This window comes from Leptodactylus fuscus, chromosome 4 (assembly GCF_031893055.1).
Source record: "Leptodactylus fuscus isolate aLepFus1 chromosome 4, aLepFus1.hap2, whole genome shotgun sequence".
Lineage (NCBI taxonomy): Eukaryota > Metazoa > Chordata > Amphibia > Anura > Leptodactylidae > Leptodactylus > Leptodactylus fuscus.
The window spans coordinates 22611185-22637076 of record NC_134268.1 but is presented as its reverse complement, the minus strand read 5'-3'; the positions used below and the strand labels follow the sequence as shown (position 1 = coordinate 22637076).

The following is a 25892-nucleotide window of genomic DNA, read 5'->3' as shown; positions in this document are numbered from 1 at the left end:
AAAATTTGTACTTTTCTGACAAATGCAGCAAGTCAATTGAATATGAAGAAATGGTACGGACCAAAAAATACAAGGTGCAACCCCCCCCCCCCCCCCCCCAACATAATTTTTTGGATGTGTTTCACTGGAATTTGACGTAAATTTTGATGCAAAATTCTGCCCTCCATCTATTTTTTTTATAGCCAGGGGTAAAATGAGCTTCTGGCTCGTTCTTCAGATAGATTCCGCCTGAGAAATCCTACTGAAATGAATGGGATATGAGTGAGGAACTGGATGCAGAATTTGTCAAAATTCTCTCACGGAAATGGAGCCTCTTCTCCAAATTCTGCTTCAAATTCAGCGTCAAAATCAGCTTCGACAAATTCTGCATCAAATTTCTATGAGTGAACTTGTCCTTACTGTAACAAGTTGTCTTAAGATTGTAAAGTGTATGTATACGTAGTGTGAGTGCATACAAGGGTACAGTCACCTTCGAAATATTTAAGGCAAACACAACACGGGGTAAAGAAAGATCTCTGATTTTAATAGTTTTTGTTCATTAAAAAAGTTTAAACCTGCATAGCAATCATTTCAAAAATAATTATTTAATGTTCCATAATTAAACTGTACACAGCCTAGTTCTGAGACGACAAAGCTCGGTGGTGGTTGTAAGCAGTCCAGTGCAATGGAGTCCAGACGCCCAAAGTCCTGGTTCCAAACGCTTTGTGTATCCCGTGTATGTGTGTGTGTGAGGAAGCGGCATAAGTCAACCGTTCATAAGCAGTTGTCCATGTGTGGATGGAGACGCTCTGGGCAGAAGGCTCATTCCGGTGGCAGTTATGTCTCAAAGTCGTTCAATGTCCCGATATTTCTTTCGTAGGATTGAGACCTGATCCTTAAAGAGTACAGGGTCCAGTCTCATCTGTGAGTGAATGAGCGGCATATAGCCAAACCAGCTGGCAAACGTATTCATACAAGTCTGTCTCTGAGCAAAATGGTCGGGGTCTGCCCAGCGAGAAGCTCTGGAGGTCTAGAGGGAGCAAAACACAAATATTAGATTTCTTTGTACTCCAATGTCATAATATACCTCCCGCTACCTGCCCACACGTAACCTCAGATCCTCCACTGACCTCCTACTCTGCTCTGCTCTCATCCGCTCCTCACACAACCGTCTCCAAGATTTCTCCCGTGCATCCCCCATACTCTGGAACTCCTTACCACGACACATAAGACTGACCCCCACAATCACAGGATTCAAGAAGGCCCTGAAGACTCACCTATTGAGGAAGGCCTACAACCTCCAATAACACTATCACCGCACCGCCATCTGTACAGTCTCCCCCTCTCCCTCTGTCTCTACCCCCTTCCCCCATAGACTGTAAGCCCTCGCGTATCACATTGAAAGCAATAGGGGGAAAAAAGCCTCCCATTCATTATATGCTTGTACATAGGAGTACCGTATTTTGCGGACTATAAGGCGCACCGGACTATAAGGCGCATTACCCATGAGCGCCTTATAGTCCTGTCTAGGTTCATATATAAGGCGCACCGGACTATAAGGAGCAGCGCTGTCCGGTGCGCCTTATATGAGATTGAAAGCGGCGGCATGCCGACTTTGCCGGCGGCCGCTTAACCCCCCGTGTGCCAGCCGCTTCTATTCATTTCAATGGCACGCTTCCATTGAAATGAATGGAAGCGCTCAGCACGCGAGGAGTTAAAGGGATTCTACCATTAAAAGAAGTTCTTTCCTCTTGACCACGTCGGAATAGCCTTAAAAAAGGCTATTTGTCTCCTACCTTTTGCCATAGCCAGCTGCCGCCTTCTTCCTCAGCTGCGTCCGCCCCTTCTGCGTCTTCTTTGGGCCTCATGGATGACGCATGTGCAGTTGGCATTAACAGGCTCTCGCAGCCACAGCCGACTGCGCATGCGTCATCCATGAGGCCCAAAGAAGACGCAGAAGGGGCGGACGCAGCTGAGGAAGAAGGCGGCAGCTGGCTATGGCAAAAGGTAGGAGACGAATAGCCTTTTTTAAGGCTATTCCGACGTGGTCAAGAGGAAAGAACTTCTTTTAATGGTAGAATCCCTTTAAGCGACTGCCGCCGGCAAAGTCTGCCTGCCGCTTCCATACATTGCAATGGGAGCGCGCTATTCAAATAGTATTCGCGCATCTCTAACTTCAATTGTAAGAAGTTACAATTGAAGTTAGAGATGAGCGAATACTATTTGAATAGCGCGCTCCCATTGCAATGTATGGAAGCGGCAGGCAGACTTTGCCGGCGGCCGCTGCTTAACTCCTCGCGTGCCGCCGCTTCAATCCATATATAGTGCGCACCGGACTATAAGGCGCACTTTCGATTTCTGAGGAAATCGTAGGATTTTATGTGCGCCTTATAGTCCGGAAAATATGGTAGTATTATAGTAGTTATATTCTTGTACATAGGAGCAGTATTATAGTTATATGCTTGTACATATAAGGAGTTACACAAACAGCAATTTTGACGCTACTTAACATTACCTGTTTATTTTAAACAAAAAAAAGTTAGAAAAAACAGCAAAAACTTTTTAATTTAGTGTAACTTTTGGTTTACATTTGTACTTTTGGATTATTATGGAATATATTAGAATGGCTACTTGGTAGGATATACAGACTGTCACACAGGTATTTCGGGAGCATATAGATATTAGTAATTGCTGGTGGTAGGCCGATGCCTGTTCCTGAAGGCCGTCCATATCCACAGATTGGGATGCATTAACAGAACTACTCTGCTGCCCGGAAGCTTTTTACCCACCCACATTCACAACATGGAGTCTACGTTCCATTTACTTCAGTTAATAAGACAAGAAACTTGCCTTAAAAAAAGGAAATGAGTAAATCTTGCACCCCATAAGGGATCAAAGTCGCTGCCGTTTACAGGAGGGTTCAGAATAAAGATTATGTGAGGGGTAAGTAACATACAGAGTGGGAAGAACAGAGGAAGCTTGGCTTATGTGCTCAGTTCTTGAGTCTTAAATAAATTCCATTACAGGTAAATGTAGTTTATCACAGTTGAAAAAGCGTTGTGGCCGAATGTTGTACTGCAGAGCTGCATTCATAATTCTGCTGGGCTGTGGTCCTATAATGTAGGGCTAGTTATGTTTCTACACTAGGTTACGGTCACACTATCCAAACATCTAATGTAATTTATAAGAGACCTCAAAGGGACAAAAATATGCAAATGTAACCCAAAAGTGGGTCTCTGGTGGAATGGGGCTGAGCATCTACTGGATTATAAACTAGGGCATTACATGTTGGAGGGCACAATTCAGTAACTGGTGTCAAGACATTGAACAAGCAGGGAATGATAAGCAATTCTTTAAGATGCTGCGCTGACACTTATAGGGATTACTTGATCCTGCAGATGATAATGATGATGATGATGATGATGAAGATGGACCCTGGGGATTCTGGCCCCTTCATGGAGCGGGAGGGGCACTTCAGTCTGAGGTGGGGGTTGAGGCTTCCAATCACATGACCTGGGGGCTGTGCCGAGGATGGAACCTCCAGGTCTATCATGATCATGTCTGTTCAAACAGCTGATCAGCAGGGGCCCGGGGGTCAGACCTCTGCTGCACCTTAATTGAGGACCTAGGATACGTCATTACTTAGAAAGCCTGGAGAACCCCTTTAATAATCCGCCAACATACCTGTCCCATCATTGTCTCCTTATACTGCTTTTTCTGGGTCACTTTGATTGGCGGCAACTTTGTTACGGCAGAAACCAGAAAGTTTATTAAGATATCTTCACAATTGGCTAATTGGTCCACCATGTTTTTCAGACTGGCAGGCAGGTAATTGGTGTACAGGTAGTGATAGTATCTGTAAAAGCAATATATCCTATTAGTACCGCACATGGAATACATAATCACATATCAGTAGCGACCAGCCCTGTATTCACACACACACACGTACTGACATTATTTATACGGATGTAGAAAAATCTGATTAATAGCACAAATACAATGTTCTGTCATCAGCCTGGTGCTAATAAAGCTTTGGGATAGACAATTCAGTCATCATGAGAGTATGGTGGCTATGGATAGGGTGCACATTCCTAGCAACCGATCGGTATTCGATTACTTTGGGCTTCAAGCTCAAGACAGGCTTAGCTGGAAACGAAGGAACGATTAAACTACGTCTTTCTTTAGCGTTTACCGCCATTATCAAAATTTACATGAAAAAAATTAATTTTGGGGAATGTTTTTAATATGGACTCAAGTGTCAGAGCTACGTGTGTAACATTAAAGTGTGTGTATGTATACAGTGCCTACAAGTAGTATTCAACCCCCTGCAGATTTAGCAGGTTTACACATTCGGAAGTAACTTGGCATTGTGACATTTGGACTGTAGATCAGCCTGGAAGTGTGAAATGCGCTGCAGCAAAAAAGAATGTTATTTCTTTGTTTAATTTTTTTTTAAATTGTGAAAAGTTTATTCAGAGGGTCATTTATTATTCAACCCCTCAAACCACCAGAATTCTGTTTGGTTCCCCTAAAGTATTAAGAAGTAGTTCAGGCACAAAGAACAATGAGCTTCACATGTTTGGATGAATTCTCTCTTTTTCCAGCCTTTTCTGACTATTTAAGACCCTCCCCAAACTTGTGAACAGCACTCATACATGGTCAACATGGGAAAGACAAAGGAGCATTCCAAGGCCATCAGAGACAAGATGGTGGAGGGTCACAAGGCTGGCAAGGGGTACAAAACCTTTCCAAGGAGTTGGGCCTACCTGTCTCCACTGTTGGGAGCATCATCCGGAAGTGGAAGGCTTATGGAACTACTGTTAGCCTTCCACGGCCTGGACAGTCTTTGAAAGTTTCCTCCCGTGCCGAGGCCAGGCTTGTCCGAAGAGTCAAGGCTAACCCAAGGACAACAAGGAAGGAGCTCCGGGAAGATCTCATGGCAGTGGGGACATTGGTTTCAGTCAATACCATAAGTAACGTACTCCACCTCAATGGTCTCCGTTCCAGACGAGCCCGTAAGGTACCTTTACTTTCAAAGCGTCATGTCAAGGCTCGTCTACAGTTTGCTCATGATCACTTGGAGGACTCTGAGACAGACTGGTTCAAGGTTCTCTGGTCTGATGAGACCAAGATTGAGATCTTTGGTGCCAACCACACACGTGATGTTTGGAGACTGGATGGCACTGCATACGACCCCAAGAATACCATCCCTACAGTCAAGCATGGTGGTGGCAGCATCATGCTGTGGGGCTGCTTCTCAGCCATGGGGCCTGGCCATCTGGTCCACATCCATGGGAAGATGGATAGCACGGCCTATCTGGAGATTTTGGCCAAGAACCTCCGCTCCTCCATCAAGGATCTTAAGATGGGTCGTCATTTCATCTTCCAACAAGACAACGACCCAAAGCACACAGCCAAGAAAACCAAGGCCTGGTTCAAGAGGGAAAAAATCAAGGTGTTGCAGTGGCCTAGTCAGTCTCCTGACCTTAACCCAATTGAAAACTTGTGGAAGGAGCTCAAGATTAAAGTCCACATGAGACACCCAAAGAACCTAGATAACTTGGAGAAGATCTGCATGGAGGAGTGGGCCAAGATAACTCCAGAGACCTGTGCCGGCCTGATCAGGTCTTATAAAAGACGATTATTAGCTGGAATTGCAAACAAGGGTTATTCCACAAAATATTACACCTAGGGGTTGAATAATAATTGGCCCACACTTTTAGGTTTAACATTTATTAAAATTTAACTGAGCAACATAACTTTTTGGTTTGTAAGATTTATGCATCTGTTAATAAATCCTTCTCTTGTTTGAAGTTTGAAGGCTCTAACTTATTTGCATCTTATCAAACCTGCTAAATCTGCAGGGGGTTGAATACTACTTGTAGGCACTGTATATATATATCTATCTATCTCTATACACACATATCCATATCTGACAGCGGGCACCTTCACAGATCAGCTGTTCGGAGGTGTGCCGGGGGGGGGGGGGGGGGTGTTAGGATGTTCTCATACATATTAGATGGTTGGCAGGTTCACCACATACATATCTAATGCATATAGACATCTTTATAGTAGATACCCCTTTAAATTGTAGAAGTGGATGTGCGCGTCCCACCACTAGGGGCAGCCTAGCAGCATACTACAATAACCCGCTACGCAGCAAGCCTCCTCCAGGGGGCAGTATTTTACCTCTATGCAGGAGATTTGGAGCTTTGTATCAGTCATATTCTGCAGTCCTGATCGTGTATAAATGTCAAAGCCTAAAAATGGCTGCGTGTCAAAAAGGTGGACAATCCGTATACAGAGAATATCAACAACAACACCCTCCCCGGGGGGCTTATTTTCCAGGCATGTTGTTGCTAATTACTATGGCGAATAACATGAAATGTATAGGAAGGGATTAATTAATAACACAAAGACGAGGACCGTGACAGCAACCCACTTTGATCCTGTATTCTGACCCTGTAATCATATCAACCGTTCACAATAGGGGGATAGCGATGGCAGAATGAGATATAGATATATATAGATATATATAGATATATAGATATATATATATATATATATATATCCATATCTATGTGTGTATGTATGATGTCTGCAGATCTGTATATGTGTCTATATATGTATATTGTAGTTATATATGCATGTAATATCAATAGACATATATACATACATCTATATACACACACATATACATATATTTATACACACATACTGTATATGTGTAATATTGATAGACATACATACATCTATATACACACATTACACACATATACATATAATACATATATTTATACACACATATACATATAATACACACACACTGTATGTGTGTAATATTGATAGACATACGTACATACATATAATTTACTCGCGCATGCGCAGTGTCACCACACGACGAGCCACTTACTTGTGGTAGATAGCAGCTCCGGTTAGTACCATGGAGTAGTCATTAGTCCACTTGGATGTGTAACCCCATCGCTCCTTTGTGCTGTCCCAAAAGTGACTACGGGCCGGGTAACCCACAATCCTTTCTGGAAAGCTCTGCCACACTGTAAAGGCAAAATCCACCTGGAAAAAAATAAAATAAAATTGGTCATTATTCCCACCATACTGAGGTTTATTGTCATCCCTCGTGCACACAGGACGGCAAAAATATAATAGTATATAAACAGTATATAAAACCGCTATACAGAGCTATTCCTCATAACACGGATACCAGACAATGTATTGGAGACAATGGTGAGCCGCCATTTGTGGGCTGTCTTGAAAGCCACCGTGTCACGGATATAATAGAGAGGCAGAATGATCATTATCTACTCAAATGTCTTTAAGCCGGGCATCACGGTGATAACAATGTAAATGGCCCAATTATAAGCTACATACAAAAGGGAAAAAAAAACCTAAAAAAAACCCACTTCTGCTTTTAACCAAACTGCTTGATATTCTAACCTAAAATTATGCACATTTTAATGTATCCATCAGCCGGAGTTCAGCACACCGTAGCATTACATCCAGATTTATAGCTTGGCCCTCTTTTTACTTGATTTTTTTCCCTTCGATAAATACGGCTTTTTTTTTTTTTTTAGTTTGACCTTCCGGAGATGAAAACTTCAAGGTTATTTCCTTTACATTTAGGATTTTTAGTTGAATGCAAATTTGGAGTATCAAAGCGCTGCAGGTATCAAATACAACGCCAGCTGGCTATGTACATATGTAGCAGAGCTGAATGCGTAAACTGCTGGTGGTGCGGTCTCACGAGACCCCCCCTATCATGGCGCATGGACATCATAAGGGTACAAGCACACGGACATTGTAGAAACTCATGAAGGGGGTCCTAAGTAGCGCCCCCTTTAGTGTATATGCATAAAGTAGGGATTTACATATCTGTACATGTAGATTTTCTGACTATTTCAATGTAGAAAATCTGGATTAAAGGGGTTATATTTATTATGCTTTATAAGGCAGATTCTTCATCATGAATCTGAGGGTTCTGGCCTGGTTCCGACCCCCGGGTCACATTATCAGAACCAGCCACTGACCCCTGGGTCACATTATCAGAACCAGCCACTGACCCCCGGGTCACATTATCAGAACCAGCCACTGACCCCTGGGTCACATTATCGGAACCAGCCACTGACCCCCGGGTTACATTATTGGAACCAGCCACCAACCCCCGGGTCATATTATCAAAATCAGCCACCGACCCCAGGTCATATTATCGGAATCAGCCACCGACCCCAGGTCATATTGTCGGAATCAGCCATCGACCCCCGGGTCACATTATCGGAACCAGCCACTGACCCCCCCCCGGTCACATTATCGGAACCAGCCACCAACCCCCGGGTCACATTATCGGAACCAGCCACTGACCCTCTGGGTCACATTATCGGAACCAGCCACCAACCCCCGGGTCACATTATCGGAACCAACCACCGACCCCCAGGTCACATTATCAGAACCAGCCACCGACCCCGGGTCACATTATTGGAACCAGCCACCGACCCCCTGGGTCACATTATCAGAACCAGCCACCGACCCCGGGTCCCATTATCAGAACCAGCCACCAACCCCCGGGTCACATTATCGGAACCAGCCACCAACCCCCGGGTCACATTATCGGAACCAGCCACCAACCCCCGGGTCACATTATCGGAACCAGCCACCGACCCCCGGGTCACATTATCAGAACCAGCCACCGACCCCGGGTCACATTATCAGAACCAGCCACCGACCCCGGGTCACATTTATGGAACCAGCCACCGAACCCTGGGTCATGCTATTGGAACCAGCCACCGACCCCTGGGTCACATTATCAGAACCAGCCACCGACCCCCGGGTAATATACCTGTGCCATCAGGAGAGGAAAGAAGGGCTGAAGCAATTCCAGGGGTTGGTGGCTGGTTAACATTACGATTCAGAGTCGGAACCCCAAGATCCATGATGAAGAATCCGCCAGATAAATCAAAGTACATTTAAGTCCCCAATCATTTTTACCTCAAAGATGCAGATGACAGAGATTTCTTTCCGCAGGGAAATTGCTGCAGATTTTATATGTTTCAATTATTTCACTATATAATTTTTTTTTCTGGTGCAGGGTTAAAAAAAACCACAAACAGCTTCCAACCCTTATATGCTCGTGTATGAAAATCTGCAGCAAAATCAATTGGTGCAGATTTCGATGCAAGTTTTTCTTGCAGATTTTCCCTAACGGGGTTGCTGCTTAGGAGACCTTATTATGAGCGGGAATGGGCATCTACTTTGCTGACCAAATGCAGGATCCCTGGCTGCTATGGAGAATACCCCTTTAACCCTTTGGGGGTTTTATAGATCAGGTATCCTCATAACGCGTGGTTCCTGCCTATCACCTTACATCATCATCATCATCATAAACTGTGCCAAATGACAAGCTCAGCTCTGCTGTACCCGACAATAATCTGCTCCACAACCGAGACTTGTCTGAGGCCTGTACACACAGCATCCTAAAACCCATAATCCTGGAGTCCCGGTTACTGCAGCCCTGTGAAGCCCTTAATGATTCAGTACTTTAGACGCCTTGTCTGTTGTTCTCCGTGCCCTTTTCCTCGTCCTCCCAGCGGACGGCAGGCATTGCAGGAGCGCGCTCCCTGACATCTGCTCATGTGCCCTTCAGGCAGGAAGAGCACAGCGTGTGAGGAGAAGACGATTTTGCGGGTGTAATAGCCACGGAAAACACTATGGCGTAATGACCTGCTGCAGCCGTGGAGTTTTTACGGAGTTTTCTGTCTAATTGAGGTTAATTGTATCATGGCCATGAGCTATGTGTATATATTAGCATCCTGATACTGTAACGGATTCTCAGCTCTGTGTAGGAAGGAATTACCTGACAGAGCAATGGGTATGGAGCCCGGCGATCAAGATATTCTGATTTAGTTGTCCCATAACAACTAACAGCCATCCACTGCTGGGAGTCATACCGCCTACAAGAATGGAGGTCTAGCGTCCCCCATAGTGTGACGTGTGCATAGTCACAATCTGTGACAGAGATTTAGCACTTGTCAGTACCATAAACTTAAAGGGATCCTATCATTAAAACGCTATTTTTTGTCCCTAGCACGTAGGAATAGCCTTAAGAAAGGCTATTCTTCTCCTACCTTTAGATGTCTTCTCCGCGCCGCCGTTCGGTATAAATCCCGGTTTTCGTCGGTATGAAAATGAGTTCTCTCGTAGCATTGGGGGTGGTCCTCAACTCTCAAGCGCCACCTCCATCTTCTTCAGGAACGGCCTCTCTTCACGTCTTCTTCCGACTCTGGCTTCAAACTTCTAGGCCTCGGGCAAAGCCGACTGCACATGCCCGCCGGCCACAAGAAAATGGTCCCTTACACAGTATTGTAAGCGGCCATTTTTCTTGTGGACAGCAGGCATGCGCAGTCGGCTGCCTGAGGCCCAGAAGTTTGAAGCCAACTCCCGGAAGAAGATGTGAAGATCCCGTTCTTGAAGAAGATGGAGGTGGCGCTGGAGAGAGTTCTCTCTCAGCATTGGGGACACCCCCAGTGCTGTTTGAGCGTTGAGGACCGCCCCCAGTGCTGCGAGAGAACTAATTTGCATACCGATGAAAACCGGGATTTCTACCAAACGGCGGCGCGGAGAAGACATCTAAAGGTAGGAGAAGAATAGCCTTTCTTAAAGCTATTCCTATGTGCTAGGGACAAAAAATTGCTATGGGTAAAACCACCGGAGTAGGCCTCACGCCCATGATCCTAATTGTTTCCACAATTACGGATCTGTAACTGCAGAAAGTATATGGACCTCATACACGTCCAGAGTTTTTACAAATCAGTGTCCAGGATGTAGAAACCGTCCGCAAAATATAGAGGCGAACACTACGGTCTGTTGCACGTACCTAATTCTCCTCACAGCTGACGGTTTGGTACTACTATATCCAGCCTCAACAATACTCAGCCAAACAAACCCTTCTCTGAACCCTGACCGTTTGCTACAGTGTGTAGGCACGCAACATACGACAGGGATCCAAAGCCCTCAACGCTCCAGCTGTTGCAAATCTACAAATCCCAGCATGGAATTCCTACGGAAGTGAATGGAACACGCTGGGAGTTGTAGTGTGCGGATCTCATAACATACTGCATCAACAGTATGTCGCAGTGTCGCCTGAAAATTGGCCGATTTTCCACTGGTTTTCAGTTTAAGTCATTGGACTCCATGTGTTACCACCATTTTTGCGGTCCACCTCTCCGGTGTTCTCGCCCTCTGATCCGACCGGAATAGCAAAGGGGCTAACACTAGTGTGAACCTCGCCTTAACTGCACACTGAAGCAAATTCTCAGCTATGAAACAGTAACCTTAGTAGAAAGGAAAGACAACAGAACCCATATTAGAAAATCGGATGCCTAACTGAAGTCTTATACCGCCACCCTGCCACTATGTCCTCAGGCCACACAGGTGCTGACAGGTGTGCAGATGGCGGGTCTACTTTAAAATTTACAAAGGGACCCACTCTGAGGATACAGCACTTGAGAGCTATGCAAATCTATGACAAAGGAAGCCAAGTGTAAAAAGCACAAGCATAGCACAAATGGCACAAAATATGACAAAGCTCGACAGCCATTTAAACATGGGACACTGAACTCTGATGGGCCCGGTGCGTCCATTTTGGATTAGCATTCCATTAATGTCACAATGGTTAATGTAGAGGTAGAGAGAACACGAGCAGCAGATTCGCTTGTCACAGAGATAATCTTGCTCGTCTGGTCAAAAACAACAATTACCCGGAAAATGCCGTACCTCAGGCGCAGCGCTGGCAGCCATGTGTGCTCTATGGGGAACGTACATATAAACACTCAATAGGAGTATACGAAAGCCTGAATCTTAGCTAATCCAAACTGGGACCGAGCCCAACCTGCGATGAGCATTACAGACGCACGTTCCAACACATGGAGGAGGGGGGAGTCAAGTTCATGTATTACATGATATAATATGAAGTAATGAAGACCTCAGTCGAATACCCTACTTGAAAAATTCAGATAATAGAGAGGGAAGGGTCTGCTTTTAGGACCATCACCTATTATAAAGGGTGGAGAGCAAAGAGCGCCCCTCACTCTGGAGGACCCATAGAGGAATCTGATCTCCATAGCTTACCGTGTATGGAGTCTATAGTGATAGACCATAAATATCGGCTTTTGCCAGGATGCGTCTTGGTGGAGCGCCTAGACTTGAGGTCTACATTTCTCTCCAGAATGGTGGTCCCTTGACCCCGTGACCAGTCTCGTGAAGGGGGCTGTGTGAGCATACTTTCAACATACTTATAAAAGAGCGAGCCCCGATTGTGTGCCTACTTCTCCTTCTCCCACCTAGATGTGAGGTCCATTTGCCACCTCACCAGTGGCCAAGGACCACTGTTCTCAACAGTGCAGGTTGTAGAGGCAAGACCCAAACCCATCGGACCCTTCTAGCATACCTTCTAATAAGTTGCTGCAGTTTCACCATCTTTTCTTCTCTGAATTATACACCATAAATGTCCTGGATTGGAAGTCTCTAAGATTCTTCGGCCGTGTCCCATGGCCTCATAAGACTTTATTGGATGTATTCACAGGACCATTGTTTTAACGGTCCATGTGGACAATCCAAAAACATACAGAACGTGTCAGTTCACGAATCCCTCACCAGACTGGCATCTATGAGGGATCTCTAAAAACGGATGACCCTCGGTGACATTCTGCCATGAAAAAGTACTCGGCTCGGCACGGTCATCAGGGCCCAGCATGTCATTCCACCCATAGATAGGTTGGGGGTCACCAGAATTAAACCATATTTCCCCCTTGCGAATCAGCACATCCATTGTCCTTGTCCTCTTTGGAGGAATGCGGGAGGTGCCATTGCTCCAAACACGTTACCTACGAAGCCCTCATTGCTCAAAAAGCAATGTACTAGTGCCGCCTATATACAGTTTGCATCAGAATTGAGTAGGTGAGGCTGACCCTCAATACCGCAAGGTTCCTGTGTACAGGAGAGGCGCTATTTCTGGAAGAAGTCAGCCTTGTTTTTGCAATCCTGAACAGAAAAAAGAAAAAGTCCAAAAACATCTACAGACTACAAGAAGTAATTTATAGGAAAAAAAAGAAGAAGCTATCTTGGCGACTTCTAATAAAGTAGTAGGTGGCAGAGTTAATTTCATTACCCCGTCTCACCTTGTTATATTTCCATACCGCCTAATGGGATAATTCATTAAAACTAGAGCAATGCAAAGGAATAGCTTCTCCCCTGCTCAGTATTCTGAACCCTTCCCGGCTTTGCCATCTCCGTAATTAACAGAATGGAATCTCGTTTGGCCTACAGGACTCCATCTCCGCGCTCTTTTCTTCTCCCGGTGTAATTATCCGCTCACATTCTAGGCATATGCAAACATCTTAAGTTCCATGGGAAATGTCTGATTTTGTGTTGGTTATGGATAATCCAATCTTGCGCCCGAGATGGGAGATACTGTTCACAAAACATTAATTAGTGAAATAAATGCCTCCGAAGACAGCGTTTCTGGGAATGACGTGATGAGCAGATAATATGGAACGCGCTCCTTCTCTCTCTCTCTGTGTGGTGACATTATATGAAAAAGTGCGATATGCAAATGAAGAGCCCAATTAACGCATGCAAAAAAAAACCAACCCCAATAAATAAAATAATATACAGGCCCTGACACTGGCAGGAGGTGACAAGATTTTTAATAAAATAAAAATTAAAATAAATTTAAAAAAAATATAGGATCTAGTAATCAAAAAAAAAAAAAAAAAAAATTATAGGAAAATTCAAAAAACGATAAAACATGAAATATCGGGATACAACACTTTGGAGTTACAGGCTGGTCTTACACGACCGTAGTGGTTTTTGCGGTCCGCAATAGAAATTTTACTCAACGGCAGACGTCCATGCTCAACCGCAATGTGCATCCGCAAACTCCGTATCAGTATTATGCGGATTTGCAAAAAACAAAACACACCCAACACCTCCTCAAAAAAAAAAATAAAAAAAAAAATTATGTCACTACTTAGACCCATCCCAGCGCACATCTATTGTGTTAACTCTGTGTTGCTGTGACAGTTCTGTGATCTGTCCTGCTCTTGTTTAGCTGCCTGGCGTCGCAATGTTGACATCCGCAATTGCGGCTATACACTGATGTATGTTCAGAGCATAACTGCACACACCAATAGACTTGTATAGGACAGTCCGTGCCGTAAAAACACGACCATTACAGACATGCGGTATACTGTCCGGACCATGATTACGGCACCCCACACCACGGACAAAATCTACGGTGGTGTAAAAGGCCGCATAGAAAATACTGGGTCCGCAAATGGTTTGCAATGTAAAACCCGCTATTGCGGACCATTTGCGGTCTTAAACTACGGGGGTGTAAGACCAGCCTTAATATCATATAGCAAAAATGTTGATAAAGCCAGGTCTGTTATCTCGCTATGTAAACACACAGATAACACTGAGTCCATTGTGTACAAGCATTTGCATACTATCTCATCTGCTCCAGGCAGTGCTGACACATTGGATGGGAAAAAACCTTTAATCCAAATTGTCAGTTTCCCAATTTTAAACATGCCGGACAAACGAAAATCTAATTTGTTGCAAAATTCTCAAAAAATGAGAGCTATGAAGGTAGCCAGATGTCACAGAGTTCTCCTCAAGCGGAGATGAGGAGGATTGAGCAAGCAGGCTGCCAAGCAGCTCTTAGAGCAGCCGAAACGCCGGAGCAGCAGGATCATTGATGCCAACAACACGCTCATTATATGGCATCCCAGTGAGCTGCTGAGATGCCGGAACAATCACAGGCACGGTGCGAGGAACAAGTCCAGCAGCAGAACAGCTTAAGAGCTGCCGAAATGCTGGAACAGGAGGATCATCGACATCAACAACACGCTCATTATATGGCATCCCAGAGAGCTGCTGAGATGACGGAACAATCGCAGGCACGGTGCAAGGAACAAGTTCAGCAGCAGGACAGCTTGAGACCTGTTGAAATGTCAGAACAGGCGGATATAGGTAATCGCCAACAACTCGCAGACAAAGTCACGAGCGGAGGCTAATTATATATATATATATATATATATATATATATATATATATATATATATATATATCGAGAGAGAGAGAGAGAGAGAATGAGAGAGAATGACATGATGTGGAAAAAAAAAATCACAGAGGAAGTTCCCACTTAAAGTACTGAAAAGTTTCAAGTTTTGCGGGGTTTTTTTGTTTGTTTTTTAAATAAAGCTTCCTTGTAAATGACATTCATACAATGTTCTCGTTTTTGTCGAATCATTTTGAAAGTGTTTTTCTCTCTCGCCTTGGTGTCATGTTGTTGTCCTTCACCACCTTATATTGGTATCTCAGCAAATAAACAACCAGAAAATCAGCTCTGTTCTGTCAATGTGACTCTTAATTATGTCGGAGAACGGTTTCTGCGAGGACCAAACGTGACTGACGGCGCCACCAGCGTTATCAGCCGCCGCAATATTATATACAGAGAGAACTTGTACAAATATTAGAACTTACATGGAAATGAAGGATAATGTACCGTACATATACCGGATTTTTCGAACTATAAGACACACTTTTTCCCCCCACAAATTTGGGAGGAAAATGGGGGTGCATCTTATAGTCCGAATCGGGACTATAATGGGGGGGTGGAGGAGTGGAATTGCAGCATGCCACGCTCTGGGTGCCGCTGGTTTCCTGCAGCGGCAGGAGTGTGGTGATGCTACGGGCCCTGGCACTTGTCCCGGCGGCTAAAACCCTCCCCGACATCTGCCGTTCTATTACAGCGGATGCCGGGGCTATAAGGATAATGGTGGCCGCAATAGCAACCGGGTCTCCCGCTGTAACATACAGCAGAGACACCAGAGCTAATGCCCGCAATCAGAGTTTTCTCTGATCATGGGCATTAGTACTTAAACTCCCCCCCCAAAGTTTAAAAATAGCCCCCGGGGCCGGTCCCATACCTTTAAAGTTGCAGGCCGGCTCCTGCAGTTTACGATTGCAGGTTCAAACCCCCTAGGCGGGGGCTAATTAGATATTGCATAGTGAAGCCGTGATCTCAACATTATCCAGTCTGTCTGGGATGACATGAAGAGACAGACGGATTGGAGCAAGTCTACATCCACGGAAGACCTGTGCTTAGTTCTCCAAGATAAAGGAACAACCTCCCTGCCGAGATCTGCCAAGAACTGTCTGCAAGTTCCCAGAAGAAATGATGGAAGGGCAAAGGATTGTCGCACCAAATATTGATGGGGTTTATATTTCTCTTTTCTTCATTCACTTTATTCATTCTATTTCAAAGCTTTTTTTTTTTTTTTTTTTTTTTAACACATGCCTAAAACTTTTGGATTAATCCTTGTATAATGAAAACTTCTACAACTTTCTAATACACTTTGGGCTTCATCTATCAAAATGGTCTAACAGGTAAAATTGCAGCCAGAGCTCAAGCTATCGAGAAACGTGACCCGACGCGTTTTAATTCCTCGAAGATTGCGGTGAATGGATCAATATACCTTTATTTACATCCAGGGGTTAAAAATGTACAGACCTAATACAGCGGAAAATCTGGTGCAATGGTATCGAAGGTTAAGCCATCATTCTATAATACCGCAATATAAGTACCGTAATAGGTGGATGGAAGAAAACTTCGTACATAAGGAATGAAATGACTTGTAGTGCTACAGACTGGACGGTTATTTGGACTTACCTCCGTCGTGGAAAGCACCGTATCCTCATCGAGGCTGAGTACGGCATCAGTCACTATGTTATCGTAAGGAAGAAAACGACTGCTCATGACCTGCAGAGACGAAGAGGAAGAGAGTCATTAAAAAGACCGTATAGAAAGAGTAGAAAAGCAAAAACAAAACCAAAAAGATAACATTCAGTGTGCGGCCGTCATCATCGCCTCTGATCTGTTGTATTTTCCAGGCAGACAGCATGCAGCTAGGGAACACTGATCACCGGGAGGTCACAGACCTCTGCGCAAAGCAGATTTACGGTTCTGGATGAACGCCATGCAGTACACATCTCAAGTAACAAAGCCGCGCATGAGGTGGAATACCGGCCTCCCGCAGAGCAGGGCTCCCACAGGAGGAAATGTGGAGTGGAGATGATAAAGTAATACTGGACAGCACCCAACTAAAAATGGTATTTATAGAACATACACCCCCCCCACCACAAAAAAAAAAAAAGAAGATATATACACACACATATATTTTACACACACACATATAATATATATATATATATATATATATATATATATATATATATATATATATATATATATATATATCTATGTATGTGTATATATGTGTGTATATACATCTTTTTTTTGGGGGGGTGGGGGGGGTGTATATATTAGTTTCTTGGATATTTAGGGTACTTTATACTTTCAACTCCTTGTAATAAAGATTTTGTTTATTTTTTTTCGCCAAAGAAAAAGGGGCAAAATGGGTTAAATAAAAAGTATTACTCAACATACATATATCTGCTGCCCCTGGGGCCACTGCTTCTACCAACCCTCCTGCTGGTCCCTCTCAACATGCAGGAAATAACTGCTCAGCCAATCACTAAGCCACAGCAGTGCCCCGCCTCAAGCAGTGATTGGCTGAGCAGGCATTTCCTGTGTGTTGAGACAGACCAGGAAGTAGAGATCAGCAGGGACCCAATAAACACTGTAATGAGAGCAATGTAGATAAGAGGTGTACCGCTTACTTTATTTTTTAAACACATTCTGCTGAGCCTTAAGAACCAAAACAACGAACAGGCAATCCCTTTAAGAATCACTACATGCCCTGGGAAAGCCATATATCATATATTATAATATATACACTCACCGGCCACTTTATTAGGTACACCATGCTAGTAACGGGTTGGACCCCTTTTGCCTTCAGAACTGCCTCAATTCTTCGTGGCATAGATTCATCAAGGTGCTGGAAGCATTCCTCAGAGATTTTGGTCCATATTGACATGATGGCATCACACAGTTGCCGCAGATTTGTCGGCTGCACATCCATGATGCGAATCTCCCGTTCCACCACATCCCAAAGATGCTCTATTGGATTGAGATCTGGTGACGGTGGAGGCCATTGGAGTACAGTGAACTCATTGTCATGTTCAAGAAACCAGTCTGAGATGATTCCAGCTTTATGACATGGCGCATTATCCTGCTGAAAGTAGCCATCAGATGTTGGGTACATTGTGGTCATAAAGGGATGGACATGGTCAGCAACAATACTCAGGTAGGCTTTGGCGTTGCAACAATGCTCAATTGGTACCAAGGGGCCCAAAGAGTGCCAAGAAAATATTCCCCACACCATGAAACCACCACCACCAGCCTGAACCGTTGATACAAGGCAGGATGGATCCATGCTTTCATGTTGTTGACGCCAAATTCTGACTCTACCATCCGAATGTCGCAGCAGAAATCGAGACTCATCAGACCAGGCAACGTTTTTCCAATCTTCAATTGTCCAATTTCGATGAGCTTGTGCAAATTGTAGCCTCAGTTTCCTGTTCTTAGCTGAAAGGAGTGGCACCCGGTGTGGTCTTCTGCTGCTGTAGCCCATCTGCCTCAAAGTTCGACGTACTGTGCATTCAGAGATGCTCTTCTGGCTACCTTGGTTGTAACGGGTGGCTATTTGAGTCACTGTTGCCTTTCTATCAGCTTGAACCAGTCTGGCCATTCTCCTCTGACCTCTGGCATCAACAACGCATTTCCGCCCACAGAACTGCCGCTCACTGGATGTTTTTTCTTTTTCGGACCATTCTCTGTAAACCCTAGAGATGGTTGTGCGTGAAAATCCCAGTAGATCAGCAGTTTCTGAAATACTCAGACCAGCCCTTCTGGCACCAACAACCATGCCACGTTCAAAGGCACTCAAATCACCTTTCTTCCCCATACTGATGCTCGGTTTGAACGGCTGGAGATTGTCTTGACCATGTCTACATGCCTAAATGCACTGAGTTGCCGCCATGTGATTGGCTGATTAGAAATTAAGTGTTAACGAGCAGTTGGACAGGTGTACCTAATAAAGTGGCCGGTGAGTGTATAAAACACTGTTGTATGAATAGATCAATTGATTTCAATGGAGCCGTGTGCTATTTGTGATACAAAAGCATCCCTAATAGAGATGAGCGAACACTGTTCGGAACAGCCGATCCGAACAGCACGCTCCCATAGAAATGAATGGAAGCGGCCGGCGTCACAAGTGCTTCTATTCATTTCTATGGGAGCGTGCTGTTCGGATCGGCTGATCCGAACAGTGTTCGCTCATCTCTAATCCCTAACCCTTAAGATCCAAATTTTTGGGATCGATACTGCGAACCAGGCCTAAGAAAAAAGGTAATACTGCTTACGAATATAGTCATGTCATTCAACGTGAACTACGGTAGAAATCATCGCAGTATTATTTTTTAAAAAAATTGCCAAAAAAGTAATTTTTCAATTAAAAAAAAAAAATTCAAAAAGTTACCAATAAATGGCGTCTGCACCACAGCACTTTGCAGTAACCTGATCACTAGCTATAATGATGTTGTTACTGAGGGGCCTCCCATGGACCAGATCCCGTCTCTGCTCATCCTACGGCAGCTATTATGGGATTAAATAATTCGGAGGCCACCAGCTGCTGGACCTTTCCGTTAAACGTCAGAGAGCGGCGTGGAAAAGTTCCAGGATGTATTTATTAACGTCTCAGAAATGACCCGCTATCTGACAGGGTGACAGACGGTCCATCACTCCTCTTGAGCCCTGTAATCAGGAGAGACGCGCTCCGCTGAAATGGATTTCGAGACGAGATGTCTGGACTGGAGATGGCGTGGACAAATGTATCTGTTGAATCAGGATGAAGACCAATCTATATATACAAGATATTATACCCATGAAGGTGATCATTCATGGATGTATTTTGGGGAGTTTTTGCAAATTTTTTGATGGACAAGGAAAAAAACACTCCTTCTTTACGTCTCCTCTTGTCTAAACCCCTTTTAAGATGTATGGAACATGAGGAGATTTTTCTTAAAAAAGGAAAAACACATGAATTATCGATACTTGATCATGACATGTCTATCTTACGTCTATGTGAGGCTATCTAGTGGTGGTGGTGTGAATCACAGCCTGTATAGGGTTTGGCAAGAATGTACTGAATAGGTTTCTTGCTAAGGTAAGGGTGGACATCAGGTTGGGCTACTTACCAAATCACACTATCACCGTATCTGCCTCAAAATCCTGACCAAAAAGACGGGTCGCATTGAAATCAATGGAAGACGGTCAGTTCTTCAGGTTTTTCTGAAGGTTTTTCCGGGAGTCATTGTTCCGGCTCCCGGAAAAAGAAGTGAGATGCCCATTTTGTCAGGCGGATTCGCCTTGCGACATCCGCCTGAAGACATTCCCTCCTCCCGACTAGGCCCATTCATTTGGGCCTAATCCGGAGCGGAGTGCGCGACTGAATGCTGATGCACTGCACTGGCATCCAGTCACAGCTGCCCATATTTTGGACTGTAACCTGAGGTGGCCTCCAACTCAGGTTCCGGTCCAAAAAACCCTGTGTGAACTTACCCTAACTTACCAAAAACACACACTAGGACCCCATATCTATCAAAAACTACTGACTTAGCAATAGGTAAGTTCAGTTGCACTCTAAGGTGCCAAAGGGAAACCTCTCTCTACTTCTGAGGAACATGCAAACCTCACAACAACGTAGCCTTGGGTTGAGTTCTAACTCTACACCTTCAAAGGATTTGGTATTGGAGGTGTTGAGGTAGCAGATGACACACCAGGGCATTTGGGCCTCCAAGGTACCAGAGCCTCTCTGCTACATAAGGCAATGCATGGTAGCTCTGGAACGCACCAATACTGGTCCAACATGTGCCAAACATTAAAGTCCACAATCCTAGGAACCGTCATGTTGGTTCAAGACTGCCTTGTACCATAAAAAAAATATTTTTGGGAAAAAAAATCTGACTTCTTTTATTCTATCAATTATAGGAATGGTAATGTACAAAACAGCACGGTATAATTCTACTAAATTTACTTCTAGAGAGCCACAAGTAAGGTTTTAGTGACGAGGCGATGAGACGTGTCAGAGCTGAACGTCACCAAAGACAAAAATAACGAGAAGAAAAAGAGGATTCAATCTCGAGTGCAACAAAGTCCTAAAATCTGAATATTAATAGGAGGGTTGACGACTCTGACCATCAGCTGTCGAAATTTCTTTCCACCAAAATGCCCGTGTGTGTGTTTGCTGATGCCTGGCATAGAGCAGAGGCTTCGATGGAAGGAAGACGCAGAACGCTGCCCCATGCCTGGGTGCACACAGGAGACTTGTTTGTGGAAGGAAAATAAAAAAAAAAAAACCAGCATCAAGGTCAGTACTTACACAAGGTGAAGAAGCGCCGTGCTTAAGAATTTTAAAAGGATCATTGTGCCTGCATAGCTTAAAGAGAAATATCCAAGTGGGCTCAGCGTACCAGAAACCCTCCTGATGCAGTTTACATGTCCACTGGCGCAGGCAGAAACCATTAGCTGCCAATTTAACAAGGATTGTGTTCTGTTCTTCATTCCAGCCACAAAGTCTCTCACAAAAAGAAGTTTACTTGTGACGGGAAGACGATTGAGGCCTTTCAACCACTGCTCCATGAAATGCATACAATAGAAAGGCTTGGTGACCTACAAAAACCCTGCAACCTACCACCAGTATTCGAGGGGTGGAAAAAGCTCTCTTGGTGCTCAAGGCTGAAGTTCCAGATGGTGCTTCAATCCCAAAGTTAAAAAGATCCTGTCATTGGATACCCTTTTTTCCTCCCTAACACGTAGGAATAGCCTTAAGAAAGACTATTCTTCTCCTACCTTTAGATGTTTTCTCTGCGTTGCCAGTCAGTAGAAATCGGGGTTTTCTTCAGTATGCAAATGAGATCTCTTGCAGCATTAAGGACGAGCCCCAGCGCTCAAACAGCATTGGGGGCGTCCCCAATGCTGCGATAGAACTCTAAAGCGCCGACTCCATCTTCTTCTGGAACGCCCTCTCCTTGTGTCTTCTTCTGTCCTGGGTTTCAATCTTCTAGGCCTCGGGCAGAGCCGATGCGCATGCCCAGGCCACAAGAAAATGGCTGCTTACACACTAAGTTGGTGTAAGCGGACATTTTCTTGTGGCCACTTACATAGTAAGCTGGTGTAAGCGACTATTTTCTTGTGGCCCGGGCATGCGAGGTCGGCTCTGTCTGAGGCCTAGAAAATTGAAACCTAGAACGGAAGACGACGTAGGGAAGAGGCCATTCCTGAAAAAGATGGAGGTGTCACTGGAGAGTTCTCTCGCAGCATTGGGGACGCCCCCAGTGCTGTTTGAGTGCGGAGGACCGCCCTCAGTGCTGCAAGAGAACTCATTTGCATACCGAAGAAAATCCGGATTTCTACCGAACGGCAGCGCGGAGAATACATCTAAAGGTCGGAAAAGAATAGCCTTTCTTAAGGCTATTCCTACGTGTTATTGAGAAAAAAAGGGTATCCGATCCCTTTAAAGATGTAAGCTGGATAAGTTATCTAACGTTAAACAAACAAGAAGAGAGAGACACCGAGCGCCAATATGGTGTAGTAATCGAAGTGACAGTATTGGCAATTTGGACCAATTGATGGATACTTACCTTGTCGGGTTGTGATAAACCACAACACCCAAAACACACAACAAATGATCGTGGCGGCAGCAGCTAATTCCCCTTGCGCAACTTAGGGTACGCACAATAATGGAGAAGAGTCCCTCAGGGTCTAAGACCACTTGGGTGGGAGGTGAGGGGTGAAGCGCGCATAGACCGACAACCAAATCAACAAATCTTCAAAAACTTTAATGGTATCAAACACTACGCGTTTCAGGCAGTAGCCCTTCCTCAGGTGCATAAACAGCTGGCTGGTAGCCTTCTAACAGTGTGTCCGAGGAGTATAAAACCCTAACTATCTAACGTTGTCCTTCTTCAGATTCCCATCAACCATACCCATTCATATTTAGAGTACATACATCACATTGATATGTCATCAGTTTTGACTCCTCATGACTACTGACAGATTCCCTTGAAAGGAGTTGTATGTACTGACTGTCTCTGTCATGAGACAGATCATTGAAGATTTGGCAGCTACGATCCCTGGTGATCGTTTGATTTTACCAGAGAGAGTTTGTCTTAGTGAATAATTTCCTCTGCAGCGGCCACTACAGGGGAAAACTAGTACTACATATGGTAGTCATTAGGATGAATGGCTGCCACATAATAAATGGAAGATTCAAGTCTGTCAAGTAGATATGGCATGACCAGAAAATCAAGGAATCCCAAATTCGGAGAATGAATGTTCCCTGCACAGCAGCATCTCATAGGCTATCCATTTATGATTAGTAGGGTCTGACCTCTGGGACCTTTATCCATTCTGAGAATGAAGGAACCATTTTACGACCAGTGGGGTCTGACTTTTGGGACCTTCACCCATCCTGACAGTACTAGAGATCCTTCAACCCATCCATGTGCTGACCAGGGAACAGCATTGAAAAGCTATTCAAGTGAATGGGGCCAGCTGCAATTCCCTGCCCAGCCTGGTGTCACTAGATAAGATGGGCGTGTATGCGTATATATATATATATTTTAATTTGCAATAATTCCAGTATAAACCCAGTAAGTAAATCCCCTTTTACTGGTGCACGGCACAGAGGAGACAGGTTCATAAATGCGGGGCCTCTCATTTTTAATAAAGGCCTGGCTTGTCTTCAGTGGATAAAAGGGCTGAGCGGCAGAATTGTCTCACCTTGCTCTCCCCTTCAATAACTATGACAGGCACAGCAGTGGCAGGCCAGCGGTGTTTGGCAGGGAGCGGCTTGTCACAATTCCACAAGACTATGATCTGGAAAAATATAATAAACAGATACATAAATATTCCAGCAGTCAGCTCCTCTCTACGGAATATTTCCCAAATTAAAGCATCTCTGGAAAAGTGTCAAAAACAAGAAAAACCAAGATATTTCGCTCACAGGTTGACAGAAAAGAAAAGCAAGCAGAAATCTAAAGGAAAAGAGTATTTACAGGTGATAAGCGTCTCATCCCTGGGACCCCCTACAAGTCACTAGAAGGGGGGGTCCCACGTCAAATGATAAAGGACTGACAAAGATCCCGTTCGGCTTTCGTCCATCTTTGTCAGTCCCCTACACTTTGGTTGGTGGTTATCCCCCTACGGCTCTAGTCATACTGGGGCACATGATCCCCATTTTCACAATCCGTGGGAGGGGTTCCTCAATGGTCAGACGCTTATCACGTAGCTACTTACCTTAGACTATATAGACTAGTGCTATATACTATAAGTTATGGGGCACCTTCAGAGTTTGGGGCCCAGTGGCGACCGCTACCACTGCACCCCCTAAAACTATGCCCCTGCTATCCCCAAATTAGTGTACACAGTAGGCAATACCCCTTTAACAAAAAAAACCTGGGAAGAAAAGTGAATCAAACTTAAAGAGAATATCCACCTTTTAACGCCATGATGATTTTAGGGTCAAGTATTGGTAATGTCCAATTTCTTAACATAACTAAACAATATATGAAGCATTTTTTTGGGTACATGGCTACAAACCCTCTGCACAGACCAGCAAAAGCCACATCATAAATTTTTGACTACCAGTAGAGGGAGCTGGAGATCTTGTAATAAATATACTGAATAATTAAACAGTATGCAGTAAGCTCCCTCTAGTGGCAGGTGTAGGCATCAAGAAATGTAGCATTTGGCTTGGTCAATGCAAGGGATTGGGCTCCATCTTGGTAAAGATACCTTATACAATAAATAGGTCACTACCAAATTCGACAACAATAACCAAAATGGCGCTCAAAGGTGGTCATTCCCTTTAAGGCAGCCATTTTGAAGGTGGAAACATTCACAATGTCTTACGCCTCAGCTTAAAGGGGTCTTCAAGGCCATCATTTATCTGTAGCCTAAGTCATCGATATCAGATTGGTGGGCGTCCAGGACCCAGCAGCGCCATGACCAGCCACTTATGGCAAACATGGAAAATGCAAAGAGAACAGACCAAAAGCAGGAGGCTTTGTTCTCTGTGAAGGGGCCAGGCTGGGTCACTAGACATTAACTCACCCTATTTGTTGCGGTTTTCATAGAACCCATAGAACACTGATATGTACAGTAGGATTTGTGAAAACAAGTGCAAGATGGCTGTGAAAAAAATAATTTTTTCAAGGATGTTTTGCACCTCTGACACGTGATTGTACCCCAAGGTTAAAGGGATCCTATCATTAAAAGTAATTTTTTTTGTCCCTAATACGTAGGAATAGCCTTAAGAAAGGCTATTGTTTTACTCCGGGCCGCCGTTATATAATCCGGTTTTTGCTGGTATGCAAATGAGTTTTCTCGCAGCACTGGGGGCGGTCTTCAGCGCTCAAACAGCACTGGGGGCATCTCCAATGCTGCCAGAGAACTCTCCAGCGCCACCTCCATCTTCTTCAGGAACGGCCTCAGTCTGTGTCTTTTTTCGGCGGTGGCTTCAAACTTCTAGACCTTGAGCCTAGGGCAAAGCCGACTGCGCACGCCTGCCTGCCACAAGAAAATGGCTACTTACAAAGTATTGTAAGAAGCCATTTTCTTGTGGCCAGCGGACATGTGCAGTCGGCTTTGCCCTAGCCCTAGAGTTTGAAGCCACTGAGGAAGAAGACGCGAAGATGACCTGTTCCTGAAGAAGATGGAGGCAGCGCTGGAGAGTTCTCTCTCAATATTGGGGACGCCCCCAGTGCTGCAAGAGAACTCATTTGCATACCGGCGAAAACTGGATTATATACCGAACGGCGGCCTGGAGAAGACATCTAAAGGTAGGAGAAGAATAACCTTTCTTAAGGCTATCCCT

General features: G+C 44.6%; 1 protein-coding gene across 1 annotated transcript in view; it reads right to left on the bottom strand.

Annotated features, from left to right (window-relative positions):
• Positions 1-502: 502 nt before the first annotated feature.
• Positions 503-25892, bottom strand: part of EXT1 (exostosin glycosyltransferase 1) — a 214854-nt gene continuing 189464 nt past the window's right edge. The window contains exons 7-11 of the mRNA XM_075270249.1: positions 23798-23893; positions 16724-16813; positions 6893-7053; positions 3664-3835; positions 503-1009 (exon numbers count right to left, since the gene is read on the bottom strand). Coding sequence (XP_075126350.1) covers positions 824-1009; positions 3664-3835; positions 6893-7053; positions 16724-16813; positions 23798-23893 — 705 coding nt within the window. The 3' untranslated portion in view covers positions 503-823. The remainder of the gene's footprint in view (positions 1010-3663; positions 3836-6892; positions 7054-16723; positions 16814-23797; positions 23894-25892) is intronic.